A 20634-nucleotide genomic window follows, 5' to 3' on the forward strand; every position below is an offset into this window, starting at 1 on the left:
TCCTACCTCCTCTCGATCGTCCCCTCGGCCTCGTCCCTGCGTCTGCGGCGGAGTCGTGGCTGAGAAGAGTCTATTCGGGGCCGAGAGGTCTCTCAGGGCTTCTCCTCTGACCTTCAGCTGCTCTGTAAATAATTGATCAGCGTTCATTCAGTCAGAACTGCAGGAATGAAACTGAATACAGGGACTGCAGAGGTGGAGGAGGAGCAGCTTCTACTAACTGGGACATTTTAATTTAACTATCACTAAAACTATTCTATTCTATTCTATTCTATTCTCTCTCCTGATTCTGCACTTTTAACACATTCATCATTAAGCTGCAACTGAAAAGCAAAGAATCAAAGGTTTGTGTCCCAACAGGAAAACATCAGTTTGCATTAAAAAACATCTCAATCCCCTCGTGTCATATTCACAGTTTGTCTCATAGATCTGAACAAAGAGCAGATTCTCTGATTTGAACTAAAACGACTCAAACTCAAGCTTCAACAGGGAAATGAAGCGTCAGAGTGAGAATCCAGAGAAACGTCAGCGTGTTGTTAGTAACAGGAGCTTTGATTGTTTCTCTGCATCATCTCGATTTTAAATATAAATATAATTCTGACACGTTCAGTCGCTGAAAAGTGAAATAAACTCACCTCCTCATCCAGAGAAGCTGCTGAAGCTTCAAGTGTCACTGTCTCCTCCTCGTTATCTGACGCTTTAATTACAAAGCTCCTCCTCCTCCTCTCCCTCCCTCGCTCCCTCCTTCATCATCACCACCATCTTCATCATCAGCAGCTCTGCTCCACACAGCAAACACACAGTTTGTCGTCTCTGACAGCGAACACACAACCCAGAGAGTGTGTTTGAACGGTCGTGTTGAGTGGAGTCAACACAGGAAACAATGGCTCCTCAAGCCAGGGGCCGGCAGCACAGGTATGAGCCAACAGCCGAGGAGCAGACGTCCAATCACTGACCTTCACTCACAGCTCGTTATCTCTCCAGCGTTTAGGCTCGGAAGACAAGCATCAGGCAAAGAGGCCCCACCTCCAGGGGCCCCACCTCCAGGGGCCCCACCTCCAGACCTCCAGGGGCCCCACCTCCAGAGGCCCAGACCTCCAGGGGCCCCACCTCCAGGGGCCCCACCTCCAGACTTCCAGGGGCCCAGACCTCCAGGGGCCCCACCTCCAGGGGCCCCACCTCCAGACTTCCAGGGGCCCAGACCTCCAGGGGCCCCACCACCGGGGGCCCGCACCTCCGGGGGCCCACACCTCTAGGGGCCCAGACCTTCAGGGCCACAGACCTCCAGGGGCCCAGACCTCCAGGGGCCCCACCTCCAGGGGCCCGCACCTCCGGGGGCCCACACCTCTAGGGGCCCCACCTCCAGGGGCCCCACCTCCAGACTTCCAGGGGCCCAGACCTCCGGGGGCCCGCACCTCCGGGGGCCCAGACCTCCAGGGGCCCGCACCTCCAGAGGCCGCACCTCCAGGGGCCCAGACCTCCGGGGGCCCACACCTCCAGGGGCCCACACCTCCAGGGGCCCCACCTCCAGAGGCCGCACCTCCAGGGGCCCAGACCTCCGGGGGCCCACACCTCCAGGGGCCCACACCTCCAGGGGCCCCACCTCCAGGGGCCCAGACCTCCAGGGGCCCAGACCTCCGGGGGCCCACACCTCCAGGGGCCCACACCTCCAGGGGCCGCACCTCCAGAGGCCGCACCTCCAGAGGCCGCACCTCCAGAGGCCCAGACCTCCAGGGGCCCAGACCTCCAGGGGCCCCACCTCCAGAGGCCCAGACCTCCAGGGGCCCGCACCTCCAGGGGCCGCACCTCCAGGGGCCCCACCTCCAGACTTCCAGGGGCCCAAACCTCCGGGGGCCCGCACCTCCGGGGGCCCAGACCTCCAGGGGCCCGCACCTCCGGAGGCCCGCACCTCCGGGGGCCCGCACAGACAGGGCCACAGACCTTCAGGGGCCACAGACCTTCAGGGCCACAGACCTCCAGGGGCCACAGACCTTCAGGGCCACAGACCTTCAGGGCCACAGACCTCCAGGGGCCACAGACCTTCAGGGCCACAGACCTTCAGGGCCACAGACCTTCAGGGGCCACAGACCTCCAGGGGCCACAGACCTTCAGGGCCACAGACCTTCAGGGGCCACAGACCTTCAGGGCCACAGACCTTCAGGGGCCACAGACCTCCAGGGGCCACAGACCTTCAGGGCCACAGACCTTCAGGGGCCACAGACCTTCAGGGGCCACAGACCTTCAGGCTTCTATACTACTTCATTAATTGCCACCATCTTTACTGTTGTGGTGACGAGTTCTTAAAACCTAAATTGTTGTATATAGAATTTTTTCAAAGTTGTATTTTATGAAACAATTTCTTTTTCTATTTGAGCAAAGACAGAAAACATCTCGTGTTGTTCCATCAAATAGAAAACCGTTATTTCTTCCATTATTTGTGGACTTTCTGGGTTTAAAATTAAAAAAATTATAATTATTTTCTGTCATTCAAATAATAATTTAATAATTTCAGGTCCCCAGATTCCTGATGTTGTTGGATAACGACTCGATGACCTGAGACGCCGAGTTTCTTTGAACATTTACACAGATTGTGGTTAAAATAAAATGATAAATATAGTATATAAATAGTTTATTTCTAACAATTAAAAGACACAAAAACACAACTCGTCTTTGCCTTAAAATATATTTCAGAATTAATGTTTACATTCACAAATACTATTGAAATTAATTCATTTACATTTTAAAACAACCTGTTTACTTTATAATTTAATATTTTGACTTTGCACTTTATTCTTCACTGTGTTACCATGGTGACATATTGAATTATAATGACGTTTCAGTGACTTTAAATATTTACACTTATGGAAATAAAAAAGTTGACAGACACAATATTACGACATTCAGATCAATGAAAGAAAATGATCAGTATGGATAAATCATTTCTTTCTGATTAAGGAGGACGTCACCAGTGGTGTTTTATAAAAGCCACAGTTTAAACCATGTAAATATTCTTATACAGTTAAATAAAAATATAACTTCAAAAAGGTTCAGAGAAGAAAACACAGAAAACTTGTTATTTAAGTGGATTATTCCCTTTAGGAGTAAACAGTCACTGCTGCTTGTACCTGAAGTGTTTTCATTTCAAGAGAAATGACACAGAAAGGATTTGTTCTGTTATATAATAATTACTGTTATAAATTTGAACTACATTTGTTCTTGAAATCAAATACAAACTATTTTAAATTTGTCATCATCTACGCTTCATATATCGACATTTGGCTGAAATTCAGATTTTGATTTCAGGAAAACAACCAAAATATAGAGGATCAGTTTTCTCTGTTTTCTTGCTACAGAAGCTGTTTGTTCCCTTTTTATATCCACAGGTTCGACTAAAGAAGACAAATACACAATACAACTTCAATAGAAACCACATGTTTGTCAAAAAGATTCTAGACAAAGTCAAAAGTGACACAAACATCTGGAGGATTTTTGAATAAAATTTGATCCCAAAGACTTTTCATTGAGTTTCTTTCCCTCAAATATAAAAATACTCTGGATGTTAAAGTTTTTCATCAAACTGATGACGAACGTTCTGACGGATTTTAACTACCTGAGAAAAATGACATTTAAGTTCAAGACAAAAACCGATGTTTGAACTGGAATCGACACGAAACACTTCATCTCTTATTGTTCTATTTCTTATTGAAGTGAAATCACTTGTTTGTCTCATTTCGATTCTTTTTAAATCGGAGTCGGTTTCAAATCATGTCCTGGTGTCGTAAGGCACAATCCAAGTTGTGTTCGAAAATGTGCTGATTCCGAAACATTTGAAGTTTTGTCTCCATCATAAACGATTCAAAGTGAATTACACGAGGTTCAGGAGAAACACAGAACGTGTTTGTGGTCGTTCAGGCGTCGTTCAGCTCCGACCTCGTACGACTCATCCCGTCAAACCACCACCGCTGTTAGTGAGTTAGTTCGTAGACATGCCGGAGCTTTCCGAAGAGTTCTTCTCTTCAACTCGACCGTCCGCTCGTGTCTCCGTCTTGTCTTCCATGATGCTGGTGATTTGTCCGTTTGAATTAGCTGGTTAAAGGTAAACGACTCCTGTGCCAACGTGGACGAGCCGGCCGACCTCGTCCCGGCGTGGTCACATGTAGATGTGGTGGAAACGTGTGGACATGTGTGGTGTTAGGTCAGGTCCTGGACGTCCAGCAGCATGGCGTCCTGCTTCGTCCTCAGCTGGTCTCGTACCAGCAGGTGAGCGACCAGCTCCGAGCTCAGAGCTGCAACAAAACCAACGACATCCAAACCAAGGTCAGCAGGACAAAGAGCCTCCACAGGGGGCGCCACCGAGCCGAAGGGACTGGGGCTGATCAGAGTGAATTCAACAGCTGTTCATGAAACCGATTCACTGTGTGTGTGTGTGTGTGTACCGTGTGTGTGTGTGTGTGTGTGTGTGTGTGTGTGTGTGTGTGTGTGTGTGTACCGTGTGTGTGTGTGTGCGTGCGTACCGTGCACTTCCTGTTGAAGTGACGCTCTCGAGCTGCTGAGTTGCTGCACTGAACACTCATCCAGCTCCCAACGCTCCAGATGTTTACGCCTGGCAACAGTGCTGCTGCCGGCCAGATGCTGCAATACACACACACACACACACACACACACACACACACACACACACACACACACACACACACACACACACACACACACACACACACACACACACACACACACACACACACACACACACACGTTGATAAATCCAGATGTGTCCAGGACATGTGTAGTGATTCATTATATTATTGGTAATTATTGATCAATACAACTGAGAAGTAAACATAATATAAAGAAATATATGATATAATGGGGACAATAATTAATAAACAATAATTTCATGAACTTAATAAATAATTCTGGGTCTAATTGTTTGACTTATTTAACTTAAAGGTTCAGTTTGTAAGATTCAGGTGAAAAGATCTATTGTTAGAAACTGAATGTAAAATAATCCTAGTGATGTTTTCACTAGTTTCATCTAAATTATACAAGTTGTTGTTTTCTTTATGCTAGAGTGTGTGAAGGGTGTTCCGCTGCAACATGACACTTCACCACTAGATGTCACTACATTCTACACACTGAACCTTTAAGACTTTTTAAAACCTCCTCAGACCTTTTTCTCCAGACCTGCATCTACATCACTTTTTGTTATTCGTTTTGTTCTCGTTCCTCTTTTCTCTCCTTTCACCTGCTTCTCCTTCTGTTCCGCCAGCAGTTCATCTCTCAGCGTCCTCAGAGCGGTGGCCACTTCCTGTTTCAGCCCATTGCGCTCTGTTCCCATGGCAACCTGAAGGAGACATAAGGTCAGAGGTCAGATGAAGGCGAAGTCAGCACATCTGAAACAACAGCTCAGATTAGAAATAAGAAGAAAACTAAAACAAGCCTGGCTTTTATAAATGTGACATTAAGTTAGGTTCAAGTTTTCTACGACTTCCTGTTCTCTGACTCAATACAAGTTTAACATCATGATGAAATGAAGACAGATTGTTAAACAGTTCCCTGTGTTTTCTGATTTCACTCATACTGTATTTTATTTTGAAAAACTTAATATAACATTTAACATTTGACAAATTTAAGCTTTTCTTCAGTGTCTGGTATCAAAAAGCATCTGGATGAGGTTTCAGACTCGTCTGTGTTTGTGTGGCTCAGTGTCGATTGTCCTGCCGTCCAGCAGGAGGCGGTGGTGCACCAGGAGAAACCCCTCTGACCTTTAACAGCTGAGGAGCGACTTGGATTCAGACACAGTTTAAAGTTTGTCTCTGTCATGAACAATATATTTGTGTGAAGGTTCAGCTGCTGTTTTCACGAGGACAGATGTGGACAGATGTGTTTTTCACCAAATCACATTTCAGCCTCAAAAGCTTCTTTTTACATCTGAGCATCAACAACACGTGACGAGACTCCGACAGAGAATCTGCCTGGTGATAAAGATCCGGAGCCTCGGTCGGCAGAGAAGGGAGCAGTGACTTGTTAAAGAGACGACAGGAAGTGACATCACCTTTTGGTTGCTTCCATCGTCCTCGTCTTCACTGTCGCTGCTGTTGATGAAGCAAAGCTGCAGGTTCCTGTGGTTGAGGAACCTGAGGACAGAACAGGAGCAGAACTGAGTCCACGTGTACAGAACATAGACAAAGATGGAAACATCCAACGCCCCCTGGAGGCTGACTGCAGTACAGGTCATAAACATTATTTTAGGTAGATTATATAATAATTAATAAACTGAGATGTTCTGAGACCCGCAGCCTCCACAGAACAAACATCACAGCTGTGCGTTACCGTGACGTGACGACAGCCACTCTACACCTTCTCAAGTCTCCCTCCTCTTCCTCCCAGACGTCTCTCCACACTCCCCCCTGACTCTCCTCCTTCCTCACCCCTGTTCCCCTCTGCAGGAACACAGGACAACACAGGTTTTATGATGAAATCTCAGCCACATCATCCGACAACACATGGAAAAGAACTCTAAATAGATTCAGAACATCTTCATCATCAGGAAAACACTGAAAGATGAATAAATCATGGATTTGTGCGTAAAAGCAGCAGAACTGATCAAATCAGAAAGAAACAGGTCCGAGTGTGAGCAGAAATCTGATCTGAGGCCTGACGTTTGTTTCAAATCACTGAGAGTGAAAGTGGACATCTGTCCATCACGGCTCTTTATGTTCGTTTTGACTCTTTTTTTTCAGACCTGTACTGAAGTTCCTGAAATGTTCCTGACATGTTCCTCACATGTTCCTGGCATGTTCCTGTCATGTTCTGGAGGTTCTGGATGTGAGAACAAATGTCTGAGTCAGTGTCTCTGGACATGTTCTGGATCTTCTCCTGCAGCCTCCTGGTAAAATGTCTGTAACATGTCAGAGTGAGTCCATGTGAGGACACAGCAGGACAATGTCCTGAAGCTTCTCAGTGAGCGAGTGGACGTGTTGATGAGGTTTCTAACACGTGACGGACGTGAAACTGGAAGAACACAAACATCTCAGGATGAAGAAGAGGAGCCGTACACGTAGAAGACGAAGACGTCCACTTGGAAACACGAGGAGGTTCCAGATCTTCTGGTGCTGAGGGCCGACGCCGGTGTGGATGAGCTGGAAACAACAACACAGATCTTTCCACAGCAGAGTTTATACGTCATGTCCGGCCTCCTGCTGCTCTACAGGCTCCGCCCCTGCTGCTCTACAGGCTCCGCCCCTCGCCTGGATGTTCCCACATGTTCCTGTTTGAACGAGTCGGACCCGACAACCTGCTGCTGCTTCACAGACACTAACTACAGGAAAGTTCATATCAGAAAACATCTTCTGTGTTCGTTGTCTTGTCAAAGCTTCATGTTTACACTCTCCAGGAAGGCGGTACAACGCAGAGGTTTATGGGAAATGTAGTCTGTGAGATAACTGCTCTCTGACTCAAACACTGAAGAAACATCATCTGGTAAATTCCACCACTCTAGTTCACAGCTGACCTTTGACCTCTCCCTCCTCTCCTGCTCCTGTTTCTCCAACTCAGCGATCCGCTGGCTCAGGTCCTCCCAGTGGATGATGGGGAGGTCCTGGTAGTCCACAGGAGACGCCACTGCCACGTGAGGATGAAGCTGCTTCTCCTCCTCCTCCTCCTCCTTCTCTTCAGCCGTCTCTTTCTCTCCCTCCATCGAAAGCTCTGCAAACAACAACAGAACAAGATTCAAAAATAAAGAATTAAAAAAATCAAGAGACAGAAAAGCTAAAGTTTTCAAAACTACTTTTATGTGATTTATCTATATTTGATTTATGAACAATGATTAAATACAAGCGCTCATCAAGTAAAATATATGTGATATTAATCTTTAGGCCTTGTTCTGATGTATGTGATTTGTCCTTTGTATTGATTCTTACAGATGTAAGTAAGAACATTTACTTCAGTACACTTTCTATCTGTCTCTTCTCTCAGTATAAACTAGTTTGGGTTTAAATCGGTTTCAAGTTGGATGAAATCTCTTTAATCCAGTTTTTTAAGCAGTATTCAAACCCTTTTTTGAACCGGATTGACCCCGGCTGTGTGGAGCTGAAGTGTCCGGGCCTCAGTGCCTCTCCTCCGGGTGCAGTTGTTTACCAGCAGCGGGACACTCGGAGGTTTTCACCCACCTTCCAGTCACGTCCTCGCGGCTCCGGAGCTCGCCGACATGTCGCTGTCCTTCCCCCCGCGGCTCCCTCTCGTCCTCCGGGTCCACAGAGCGGGACCGACCGCTGAGTTTAGACGGTTTAAAGAAGAATAAATGAACCGTCCCCCGCCCTCTGCTCCCCGGCCCTCAGCCCTTCCTGTCCCCCTCCTGGAGGAGCACGGAGGAGCACGGAGGAGCACGGAGCTCCGGGCGGAGAGCGGCGGGCACCGGGACAGGTCACCAGGAGCCGCCGGGACTAGTTAGAGTTAAAGTTAGTTAGTGGAGACGTAGTTACTTCTGTGACGTAGACACGACGTCAGAGGAGCTGGATTCCCGCCACAGAATTAAAGATGTGAAATCCAAGAACGTAAACAAGTCTAAAATGAGACCAGCCCCCCCCCCCCCCCCCCCAACAGGTTTTAACTTTTACTCAGTCAACGAACTCATGATTTTTTTCCCAGGACTTTAAAATAAACCTGAAAGTCTTCATTGCCGTTTTTTAACCTAAATGTCCACTACCAGAAGTAGCGATGCTACCGCGTACCCCCCCCCCCCTTTGTGTGTGCTGTTTAGGGTTTGTGCGTGAGAACGTGAAACGGCTCCGAGGAGGATATCAGACATTTAGGCTAAGTGCCTCACGGACACTTGGATGACACCAGGAGTTTCAGTGAACTGTCCCTTTAAGCTTTGTCTTCTGTCTGGACCTGGACCGTCTCCGTCTGGTGAATCTGAGTAGAGGCAGTGAACGAGTTAAAGCCTCCTGGTGTCGGGTTTCACCATTTTTCAGAGATGACGACTCAAAGCAGATGGAGAGATTCACAACAACAGAGCAAACGTTTGTACAACATTCTAACATCACGTTAACACTCTAACATCACATTAATACATTTTATTAATAAAGATTTATTAAATAAATACACGGAATTATTCATGTTTGTGTTGTTCTTTATTGTGAGTTCATATCGTCCACCCAAAGTTTGAGAAATAGTTTCTTTGACATTTTAGGGGGGTTGTAGGTGCAGGATTTTATTTATTCATATGCTTATATTTATATAAATTGATTAAATGATCATCCAACTCAAATCTTTCAAATCCCGGTCACTACTGGTGTTCCCCAGGGTTCTGTCCTGGGGCCCCATCTTCTGTAAATGTAACATTAATTTCCATTGCTATGTGGATGACACCCAGCTCTACCTGTCCACCAAACCTACCTCCATCCTCCCGCCTACCTCCCTCTCTGATTGCAGCAGGAAATCAAACCCTGGTTCTCCTGGAACTTCCTCAAACTCAACAGTGATAAAACCCAGGTTCTCCTTGTTGGCACCAAATCCACCTTAACAAAATCAGACAGCTTTACCTTGACCGTTGATAATTCCTTAAACAATAAACTGTTTTTAAGATTCTGCTCTTCACTTTTAAGGCTGTACATAATCTCACTCCTCTTTACCTTTCACAACTCCTGCACATCTCAGGTCTTCTTCTTCCATTCACCTCACTGTATCACCTGCCCGCTTGACCACCATGACATCTAGAGCCGCTCTGCTCCCCTCCTCTGGAACCCCGCCCCCCCGACATCAATGAATCATCAATCAAATTATATTTGTATAACCCATATTCACAAATCACAGTTTGTCTCATGGTCTTTAACAAGGTGAGACGTCCTCTGTTCTTAACCCTCAACAAGAGTCAAACTACTAAAACCTTTAACAGGAAGGTAGAAACCTCAGAGACACATGTGAGGATCCGTCTCCCAGGACGGACACAAGTGCAATAGATGCCACGTGGAACAGATCAGGATCCACCATCAGGATCAGGATCCACCATCAGGATCCACCATCAGGATCAGGATCCACCATCAGGATCAGGATCCACCATCAGGATCAGGATCCACCATCAGGATCCACCATCAGGATCCACCATCAGGATCAGGATCCACCATCCACCAGCATCTGTAACATTGACTCTCTCCCTTTTCAATCAATCTATTGAAACTGGCAGATTCAGTCTGATTGTTTTACATTTGTCCAAACTACATATTGTTTGATTCACTGTTCATTTTATTGATCTTTTTGACACATTGTTTTATCTCTGCCTTATATGGTGCCTATAAATAAAATGTATTATTAATATTATCTGCAATAACTAATAAATTGTTTTAAATTGTATTTTCAAGCAAAAAATACTAAATATTGTCTGAACTCCGCTTCTGAAGATTCTCTTCATCACAGGAAACATTCAAACCAAATTCAGCTCTGGATCGTTTTGTTTTGTTAAAGTTTTTAATAAATGAGGCGACACAAATCCAGCTCCAACAAAATATTAATTTAATGTGAATTTCTATAACATAAACTCATGACATCCTTCACTTTATGTTGTTCGTGTTGTAACTAGGGTTAGGGTTAACTTCTACATAAACTCTGTGAACAGTTGAACAGTTATTTCACACCTTCGTTGATCTTTGTCTCTTCCTGAGTCGGACTTTTATTGATCATCTGTATATTTAAATTCTCCTTTATCCACGTGAATATTATTTTTAGCCAAATGAGCCCAAACCTCCAGTTAACACTATAGATCATCTGAATCTATAGTGAACATATGTTTAAAGTATAATTATGTATAATAATGTTAAAGTATTAATGTTGATAAGCAGTCAGTGCTGTGTGGGGCTGCAGTTCTCCGTGTGGCCGGGCGGTGGCGCTGTTTCCTCAGATGCTGAACTCCGTGTATTAGGTGAAGGACTATGTTGTAAAAATCTTTCAAACTGTTTATTGTCGGTGACTCGGTTCTTCTCCCGGTTCTCTGCTCGGTGTGTCCCGGGCCCGTGACACCGGCTGCTCCTGGGGACTGTGGCCGCCCCGGGTGGGACAGTTCCGGGCAGCGGCTCCGAGGTTTTCTGCTCTGACTGGAGGTTTTTACCAAGTTAGCTCAACAGCTAATCCCAAAAGTCGCGTCACCTGTGCGGACCCGAATGAAAAGTTTCCCCGGAGACGGTGAAGCACCGCGGGACGTTCCACTCGGAGCTGGAGTGAAACTTCGTGCGGAATTCTTCACCTTGGCTTCGGATTTTAGTCGCTTTTACGCAGCCGTTAAATTTGCGTTAGAGAAGCCAGCGACTGACGCTCAGCTGCGGGTCTTTAATGTCCCTGAGCCGCGGGGACGCTCGGTTCAGGTGCTGTTAGCGGGGGGAGATGCGGTAGAGGGCGGGAGGCGCCGCTCCTCTGCCCGCTGACTCTGACACTCCGGGTCCGCTGCTCTGAGGCCTGCGGGTCAGGCTTCTACCGGGCTCGAGTAGAGCCCGACGCCGCCTTCAGAGGGTCGCAGGCCGGCTGGGGGCGCTGCCGCTGCCGGGCCCGCGCACCAGGTCATGGAGCGGATGGAGGTGGATCAGTGCGCAGGCGCAGGGGGCGGGGCGCTCCGCAGATCCAACAGCGCCCCCATGATCACCAGTGTCAGGTCAGTGGTATTACACCTAAACGTGCAGCTCCGAAGCTCTTTTAAAAACCGATGAATTCTTGTTTGGCTTGTTCCCATGACGCCACAAACATCTCTTTAAAAACACGGTCTCATTCCCACACAACAGTCTTTCATTCGGCTGGTTCGTAATTCAACCAGCAGCATCTTAATCCACTAAAATCTAAACTTGTTTTCATAGTTCAAAGTGTTTTGTCATATACAGCCCTGTGCATGAAATTCTTACTTTGCCTTCTGCTACACGTACCGTGCTTTAAGAGTTTTAAAATACAATAAAAATACTAAATATATATCAACGTAAGACAAACATGGCCTGTTTTTGTTGTTGCTTCTTTACCATATTCATTCTACAGCTGTTCACTGTTTGTACAAATTACTTTTTATTGATGTCTGCAGTGACAAAGATTAATAAAACATTTAGTAACTAGTATTTCCCCCTTTTTCATTAGTCATTGGAATCATAATCTTAATTATGTAATTACATGTAAATTAGAACAGTTTGTTCTCTAACTATTGTTTGTTATGTGTGAATTGCTCCTAATTTGGTTGTAATGTCGATCAAGGAATCGTATCTTTCGAAAAAGTAACTGGATTCACATCTGAAGAAAAGGCTTATTTTATTATGTGTGAGCTGCTGTGGTTTCATTTACATTTCATCTCAAAAATCTAAAGTCTTTTTTGTGGGAATTTATCTTAACAATTGATTTCAAGTGAGTAAATAATCAGAAGATCAACTGGTCATTTGAAATGTTTGTGTCGTGACAAAAGTTACTTCAAATCAAACAGAATTTTGTTGATAGATTTATTCCCCTGTTGTGTTTGTCTTTACCGTCTCTCTCTCTCTGTTTATCAATGTCTCTCTCAGTGATGGGATGACCGTCTTTAGTCCCGTATCCTCTGCTCGATACCGACGCAGCAGCGTTTCCATCAACCCCAGCTGTCCGTCACAGGTCGGTGTCGGAGAACAACCCCCATCACCTCTTCACGTTAATCTGCACTTTAACATGTCGGTGTCTTGTCTGAACTGAACAAAGGTCTATCAAAGACAAATATTAAATTAAATCCACTTGTACAAAATTCAGAAACTGTGATAAATATCTCAGGTCATGTTTTAATGTAGAAACACTGAAAGAGATCAACCTGCTGCTTTTATTTTGAAAGAGCATGGTGGGTAATCGACCTGGTATAGCAGTACCTCCAGGAACGGTGCACCAACACAGTATATGGCAGTGATGCACCTTGGTGTTGGTTGCCACCCGCCAATAAACCAAGCAAAGAAGAAGCTGATCCCATACAGTTCAGCTACTTTTATTCTGAAAGAACAGGAGCAGCTCTTACATGTGTATTCAGGTGTGTTAGTGTGGACAGAGGTTGTCAGTCGTGTGGATGAACCTTCATTTTTTTGTTCATCTCATCGTTCTCTGTTTCTTGTCGTCTTTCAGCTCATCCCTCTCTCTCCGTTCTCTCTAAGCGGAGACAGACTCGACCAGAAGAGACAGGTGAGGACGGAGACACTGATACAAACCTTCATCATACCTGACGTCACCATGTTAATAACAGCTGATTGTGTTGGTCACAGGAGGAGAACATGGAGACAACGCTTAGAGGAAGTCTGCACAGGCTCAGGTTTGACACTGACATCATCACTGTTCACCTGGTTAATGACTGTAACCAACTGACTAACCGTTAACCAGCTGTAAATAAACAAAACCAGCTGTTACTAATCATTAACCAGCTGTAACTAACCAAAACCAGCTGTTACTAACCAAAACCAGCTGTTACTAACCAAAACCAGCTGTTACTAATCATAAACCGCCTGTAACTAACCAGTAACCAGCTGTAGCTAACAATTAACCAGCTGTAACTAACCAAAACCAGCTGTTACTAATCATTAACCAGCTGTAACTAAACAAAACCAGCTGTAACTAACCATAAACCAACTAACTAACCATTGACCAGCTGTAGCTAACAATTAACCCGTTGTAACTAACCATAAACCAGCTGTAACTAGCCATCTCCCCCTCCTCCCACAGTGCTTCCAGTCTGATTCCGGTTCCTCCCGTCAGTCAGTGGCATGAACACACTTCAACTGTGAGTATCTCTTCATACTCTTATTGTGGCAGTGTTTAGTTCTGGTTCCTGTTAGGACGTTTGATTCACTTCATTTCCTGTTCCAGGTCAGACCATTTAAACTGAATCCACATTAGAAACAGAGTGAATCCAGATCAGACTGTTCAGATTGATCCAGTTTCGAGCTTTCAGTGTAAATCCAGGTCAGAGGTTTCAGACTGAATCCAGATGTTTCTTTATTTTCTTCAGTGGTTTCAGTCGCAGGACAGCGGCGTCACACCAAACTCCTCCCCTAGTCCCACCCGGCGGTTCAGGTGCGTCACAGATAAACACGTTAAAACACATGAAGTTATCTTTATTCTGTTTCATGATGAATCGTGTTTTCACTGTTCTACAGACCCACAGTCAACACCACAGTCAGGGTTCCTGTACTGACTCCACTGAAGAGGAAAGGTAACAAATCTCTTTATATATTAACACAATTAATGAGTGTATATAAAGACCATCAGCAGCCACTTCCTGCCACTGTACAAAGGTGAAGCTAAAATAACAGAATATGAACCCTGCCATGTTGTGGTGTCTTCTGTGTAGTGACCAGCAGGGGGCGACTCCTCTGGTAGTTTCTATAGAAGTCTATAGAAAGTGACTTCTCACTTTATAACGTCAGGAAACATTCAGGAGTTTCTGTCTCAGTCTCTAGTTTCAAGTCTTCTTCAAACAGCTGATGTTCATTTAGTGAATTCTGATCATTTAGAGTCAAACAGACCATAAAGCACCGGATGTGTTGGGGGGGGGGGTACCACAGTGTGATTGACAGCTAGTACCGTCCAATGGGTGCATGTGGGCTTGTCCTCAAACGCTCAGTCAGGCTCCACCCCCCCCCGCTCCTCCAAATATGGTTACTTCTGGTTTCAAAAAACCAAGATGGCGCAGAACAAACTGAGGCTTCAGAACAGAAACTCACAGACCAACGGGTGACGTTACATGTTTCAGACGTGTGTAATGTAAAAACACATTGTTGTTTTTTTAATCTGTGAGCTTTGGTTGATCAGGTGGAGTCGAGTCCGACGGACCACCAAAGAAGCTTTTTGTTGCAGGGATAACAGACCCCGCCCACCGCAGCAGCTACACGGTCAGGTGAGGATATCACCTGAAACACACACACACTGACATAACACATTCCCTAAGCCCTTACCTCGGGCTGGGCCATAAAACGATAAAGATAATTATTGCGATATACCTTTTCCTCGATAGAAATCGAAGACATGTCGACATAACGTGGATAGAACTCATCCCATCCATGTTTGGACAGACAACACGAACAGCCAGTAGATAGATGTACGTCATTGATCCCAGTTTGGGAAGTGATTGTGTCCCATCGGCCGGTCATTGCACATAGAGCAAAGAACAAAAGGCTAAATACAAAAGACAACAAAAGAGACAAGCGTGCAAAATTGCAGTAGTCGTTTGAACATGTCTAAAATAAATAAATATGAATATGATCTGTGCAAAAAATGTATCCACAGTTACGGTAGGAGTAATATTGAGTTTTGCTGTGGACAGAAACTAAAGGGCTCATGGTTTTGAGGGTTGATAATGATAGTAGCGCTGCGCCGAACCAATCACGTGACTGGAACATTTCATTAGTAACATTTGTGCTGCTATGAAAGTTTCAAATGGGTCAAAGTGGACAGAAGATGGAGTGGGGACGTCTTTCACCACCACTTCATTCTTCTCACTTTTTATACAGGAAGCCTGTTTAGTTTGGTTCCTGCCTCAACCTGCTTCTTCTTCATCCTTTACCACCCGTCCTCAGTCTGGAGCTCAGTTCATACAGCAACAGACTCCACGGCTCAAATCTCAGCTAAGACATCACTGAGTACCTGGTGGACAGGAATGCTCTACATACCTAAGAGCCCCCCCAACCACACCTAACCTGAACTATACCTAACCTTAACTATACCTAACCTTAACCACACCTAACCTTAACTATACCTAACCTTAACCACACCTAACCTTAACTATACATAACCTTAACCACACCTAACCTTAACCACACCTAACCTTAACTATACCTAACCTTAACTATACCTAACCTTAACTATACCTAACCTTAACCACACCTAACCTTAACTATACCTAACCTTAACCACACCTAACCTTAACCACACCTAACCTTAACTATACATAACCTTAACCACACCTAACCTTAACCACACCTAACCTTAACTATACCTAACCTTAACCATACCTAACCTTAACTATACCTAACCTTAACCACACCTAACCTTAACTATACCTAACCTTAACTATACCTAACCTTAACTATACCTAACCTTAACTATACCTAACATTAACTATACCTAACCTTAACTATACCTAACCTTAACTATACCTAACCTTAACCACACCTAACCTTAACTATACCTAACCTTAACCACACCTAACCTTAACTATACCTAACATTAACCATACCTAACCTTAACCATACCTAACATTAACCATACCTAACCTTAACTATACCTAACCTTAACTATACCTAACCTTAACTATACCTAACATTAACCATACCTAACCTTAACCATACCTAACCTTAACCATACCTAACCTTAACTATACCTAACATTAACCATACCTAACCTTAACTATACCTAACATTAACCATACCTAACCTTAACTATACCTAACATTAACTATACCTAACCTTAACTATACCTAACCTTAACTATACCTAACATTAACCATACCTAACCTTAACCATACCTAACCTTAACTATACCTAACCTTAACCATACCTAACCTTAACCATACCTAACCTTAACCATACCTAACCTTAACTATACCTAACCCTAACTTATTATTTTTGGGACATGTAGATCCTACCACTAGTGCATCGTGAGCGGGGGGGGGTCTTTCTGTTGAGCCTCCTTAGCTCAGGGTTCGGAACCCGTTTAAGACGCCTCACATTTCATCACATATATAATCTATATATAAGCCTTTCATTGGTTCATTCATTCATATCTTTGTAGGCTATAATATAACTATATATAAATGACATAGATATAAAGTTACCTTGTTGCCTGTGCTCCTCTTGAACCTGATTCTTACCCTCAAAATGTCCTCACAAAGATATCTGTTCCAGGACACACACACACACACACACACACAAACGTGTCAAATGATAAATAAAATAAATTAATAAATCTCCTCCTCCTCCTCCTCAGTGTCTCTCAGTCGACGGCAGAGCCTCCACCAGCAGGGGGCGTCAGTCCTCAGTCCAGCCCTCTGTCCCTCTCCCCTCCCCCCTCCTTCACCCACTTCAGCTCCCACCAGCAACCTGGACATTAAACCCCGCCCCCCAACACCCGCCCTCATCGCACCTTATCCAGTGTTACTGTAAGTTCCGCCTCTTCCTGTCACCACATTTGATGGACAGAAGAACCACAGGAAGTTCAGAAGTGACAGTTGAGACATTTCTTCACTTTCAGTTCAGCTCGTTGTCATGGAAACTCTGAGACTGAATCATCTGTTTGAAAATATAATCCCAGTTTCACTCTTCAGTTAATCTCATGTTGGACAAACATTTGTCGAACAGAACGACTTTTCCTTCCAGAGCAGGTCCTGACAGGAGCCCGGCCCTGAAATCAGTCGACCGACGTTCATCGGCGTCATGACAACAACATGAAGACAGTTTGGAGAAAGTCGGGACACAGGCCGGAAGTCTGTTTCTGTGAAGACGCATTCACAGTTGGTTTGTTGTCACAGAGACGAGGTGTTGAACCCGAGAATCAACGTGTTTGATTCAGATACGAAGAGGAAGTGAGTTTCACACGTTGAGAAGCACACGACCTGATGTTCAGCTCAGCGAAGACGTCCTGGCGCTTTCTCTGACAACGGGACAATCATGTCCAACATTGAAAGAGCCCGAGACTGATCTGACTCGTCGCTCTATAGTTTTATGAAGGCACAGATCGTCTCTGATCGATTATTGGACGTTTCTGAAGAAGCTACAAAAAAGTCTTGAGTTCTTATCAAGACTGAAAGAAGTTGATCTGAATCGTCCCTAAAGGAGTTGAAGCACTTCAGGTTCCACAGAAATCAGTCCAGTCGACTCCTGCAGGAAACAAACGGAACAGAAGCTTTACGTATTCAAACTTTTATCAAGATTAATTCAGAAAAGGTCCTGAATCCGGCATCATGAGGGTTCGTGATTCATCTGTAGCAAGAAAGACAGAAAATAAAGACGAGGACACGTCTCCACTTCCTCCTGAAATGAAGCTTAATATCTCAGATATGAACGCTGCCATCTTGTGGTGATGACGTCATTACAGTCAGAGTCTGTGCAGCAGTGATCGAGGGGTGGAGCCGTGGAATCAGGGTCCCGCCCACACACTCAACCAATCCTGAGTCAGTGTCAGCTGTCAATCATCACGTCTCAGCCTGTTTTTATATCATCAAATAACTGATTCAAACCAAACTGATCAGAAACTTGAACAAACATCAACGACCTGGAATGACAGAAACATCTTTACAAACATTTTTGACCTGTACTGCAGCCAGCCACCAGGGGGCGATCCAAGTGATTTGGCTTCACTTTTGGGAGCCTAAATGTCGTCCATCTTTATTATCGACTGATCAGCAGAGATGTTTATACACCAGCACTTCGTCAACTCAGAGAACCAGGGTTACACACTTCGTCATTATTTGTGTCGTTAAATTTCACGTTCTTTACATGTTTATCTCTGAAGATCACGACACAAATTATTATATAAAAAATCCAATGAAACAAAGAAACTACAAAGTTTTTGTTCACTGACGAAACTTTTTTCGTGTTTTAACGAAATGTTTCAGTGTCTGACCTCGACTGAAGCTTCCTCCTTTTTCGAGAAGAAAGTTGACGGACTTGAAGTCGTCTTGTTTGTTGCAGGACGTTTGACGAACTGGCTCCTGCTCAGTAGAAGCCGGTTGGTTTGTTTATAGTGTATCTATATGTGAATATTGACCGAGAGCAGCTGATTCGTTCTCACTTCAGCTGCAGTTTGATTGTAAATATTGAATCTGCAGAAACGACCATACTTTCAGATCAGAAGCCGACTTGGTTGTCGTGTTTTATGTCACTGTTACAAACAAAGTGAATCAAAGTGTTGACTGTGTCGTGGTTATTACCCATGATCCTCTGCTTCCTGACCCTGAAGAGCTGCTGCTGTAACAAATCCACCAAACTGTTCAGAATTCTTCATGTTTCTAAGTTTCCTGCTGAATATTGGAGATAAACTCTGGTTTCTAATAACTTCAGAGTGTTTTTAACTGATCTCAGTTCAGCTTCACTCTTCAGCTGCAGCTGGTTGTGACAGTTGAAGCTGACTCTCAGTCAGTTCTTCTCACAGGAGATGGAACCCACTCAGCAGAGAACAGAGAACAGACGTTCAGGGAGAGAAGGAGGAAACTTCCTCATGTTCACACTCACACATCAGACTCACTTTCATCCAGCTGCTGCTTCAGGTAGAAAAGTTTATGCATAGATGCTTTAAATATATCGTGATGATATGAACTCATGTTGGCCACAAATGATTCAGAACGGACGATAATTCTAATTAAGTGAAACAGTTCACTGTTGTGAACTTTAATTTTGCACATATCTCCTGCACTGTTATATAGTCAGGAAATCTCCATATTGATATAAAGATGTCAAACATATCAGCAGCTCTGTGTCGTTCTGGGGTTTCATTCCAACATCTACACGATCACGATCACGTTTGTGACCAAAAAACAATCCCTCAACAAAATGATCTGCTTCTTCTTCGCTTGGTTTATTATGTGTTGAAAATCATCAATCAACTAATTCAAACCCAACGTAATATATCCATCTTTATTTATAGTCTGTGATTCACATGTTGGATTTTTAAAAGAAAATTCACTGATGTGGATTTTTGACATTAGCGGCCGATGTTTTTTTGTCCTCAGAATAGATCGTAAAGTTTAATTCAAAGTTTCGGAGACGAGCTGCAGCAGCTTCCTGCTTCAGTGTCTTCCCTGTCGCTCATCGTTGTGCCTCAACATGTCGCCATCTTCAACGTCAGATCTGAGACTTTATTTTCATGAGATTTTTAGATTCATCTGACATGCTGCTTTATTTCTCGTGACTGTCTCAGTGAGTTTATCCTGCTTCTAAAAACACAAAATATTCCTCGTTAGCTTGGAGTCAGTCGTCGTTCAGACGTCGGACTCAGATCTTTATCAAATTAAGGCTTTAAAATGTGATGCTCGTTACGATAGCAAATATCTGGATTATTTTGTACGGTGTAAAAGCAATTCATTATTTGTTAATATCGCCCCCTATAGGCTGCATATCTCATGACAGTCTGTGCCTAGATCTTGTAATTTAACATCAACCTACGTGACTTTTCAACAATCTGTTTATAAGAAGGTTTTTCTTACAGGAGGAAAAATGACCTTAAATATTTAGGTTTTTGTCGCAGGATGGACGTAACGCCGCGCTAACGCCGCGCTGCCGAACGACTAAAGCTTTAACACCTTTGGAATTTTGCACTTTCAACATTCAAACTGTTTGAAGAGAAAAAGTTTTCACTCTGCGGGAGCTCGTACAAATTTCTGCTTTAAGTAAAGTTTTCACACCAAAATATAAGTTTTATAAAAACAATCGTAAAATAACAGTTTTCGTGTGTTTTTATCTCGTTGTCAATTTTCTGTTCGTAACTGATTCAAATCTTCAGGAAGTCTCGTTTTAAATCCACTTCAGTTTTTCTTTGTTTCATTTAGAAAGTTTCCAAAATGTTTCTTATGAAAATATATTTCTAATAATTTGATTTCAAACATTTCGAATGACATGAAAAGGATCTTGTTAGTACGTAAAGAATGTTCTTTCTAGAACTTTAAGGTTCTTGTCT

The 20634-nt window shown here is 44.2% G+C and overlaps 2 protein-coding genes and 2 long non-coding RNA genes across 9 annotated transcripts in view; 2 read left to right on the top strand and 2 right to left on the bottom strand.

The window, feature by feature from the left end:
* Positions 1-774, bottom strand: part of LOC117774729 — a 1758-nt gene extending 984 nt beyond the window's left edge. Inside the window, exons 1-2 of the long non-coding RNA XR_004616124.1 lie at positions 633-774; positions 1-122 (exon numbers count right to left, since the gene is read on the bottom strand). The exon at positions 1-122 is cut by the window's left edge and continues 247 nt beyond it. This is a non-coding gene — a long non-coding RNA (uncharacterized LOC117774729). The remainder of the gene's footprint in view (positions 123-632) is intronic.
* Positions 775-3359: 2585 nt separating this feature from the next.
* Positions 3360-8365, bottom strand: LOC117774712 (schwannomin-interacting protein 1-like). Of its 6 annotated transcripts, none has more exons than XM_034607338.1 (7): positions 8169-8364; positions 7511-7704; positions 6331-6440; positions 6053-6134; positions 5243-5341; positions 4512-4629; positions 3360-4283 (listed from the first exon to the last, which is right to left on the bottom strand). In XM_034607338.1, exons 2-7 carry the CDS (start codon positions 7694-7696, stop codon positions 4189-4191), a joined length of 690 nt encoding a protein of 229 aa, XP_034463229.1. In that variant the 5' UTR covers positions 7697-7704; positions 8169-8364; the 3' UTR covers positions 3360-4188. The 6 variants fall into 6 exon arrangements, 5 of the variants coding, with proteins under 5 accessions (XP_034463229.1, XP_034463225.1, XP_034463224.1 ...); XM_034607334.1 differs by having other exon boundaries at positions 3569-4283; positions 4512-4633; positions 5229-5341; positions 8169-8365; XM_034607333.1 differs by having other exon boundaries at positions 3569-4283; positions 4512-4633; positions 5229-5341; positions 8137-8365.
* LOC117774728 lies at positions 4985-7673 on the top strand. The gene is made up of 4 exons (XR_004616123.1): positions 4985-4996; positions 5079-5219; positions 7373-7378; positions 7640-7673. It is a non-coding gene; the product is annotated as an uncharacterized LOC117774728 (long non-coding RNA).
* A 2493-nt stretch (positions 8366-10858) lies between the features above and the next one.
* Positions 10859-17326, top strand: LOC117774715 (protein FAM122A). Its single transcript, XM_034607341.1, has 9 exons — positions 10859-11638; positions 12522-12606; positions 13099-13155; positions 13236-13282; positions 13690-13747; positions 13976-14040; positions 14124-14179; positions 14779-14863; positions 16951-17326. The coding sequence occupies exons 1-9, from the start codon at positions 11550-11552 to the stop codon at positions 17072-17074; spliced, it is 666 nt and encodes a 221-aa protein (XP_034463232.1). The 5' UTR covers positions 10859-11549; the 3' UTR covers positions 17075-17326.
* Positions 17327-20634: the final 3308 nt, after the last annotated feature.

This window comes from Hippoglossus hippoglossus, chromosome 14 (genome assembly GCF_009819705.1).
Source record: "Hippoglossus hippoglossus isolate fHipHip1 chromosome 14, fHipHip1.pri, whole genome shotgun sequence".
Classification (NCBI taxonomy): Eukaryota; Metazoa; Chordata; class Actinopteri; order Pleuronectiformes; family Pleuronectidae; genus Hippoglossus; species Hippoglossus hippoglossus.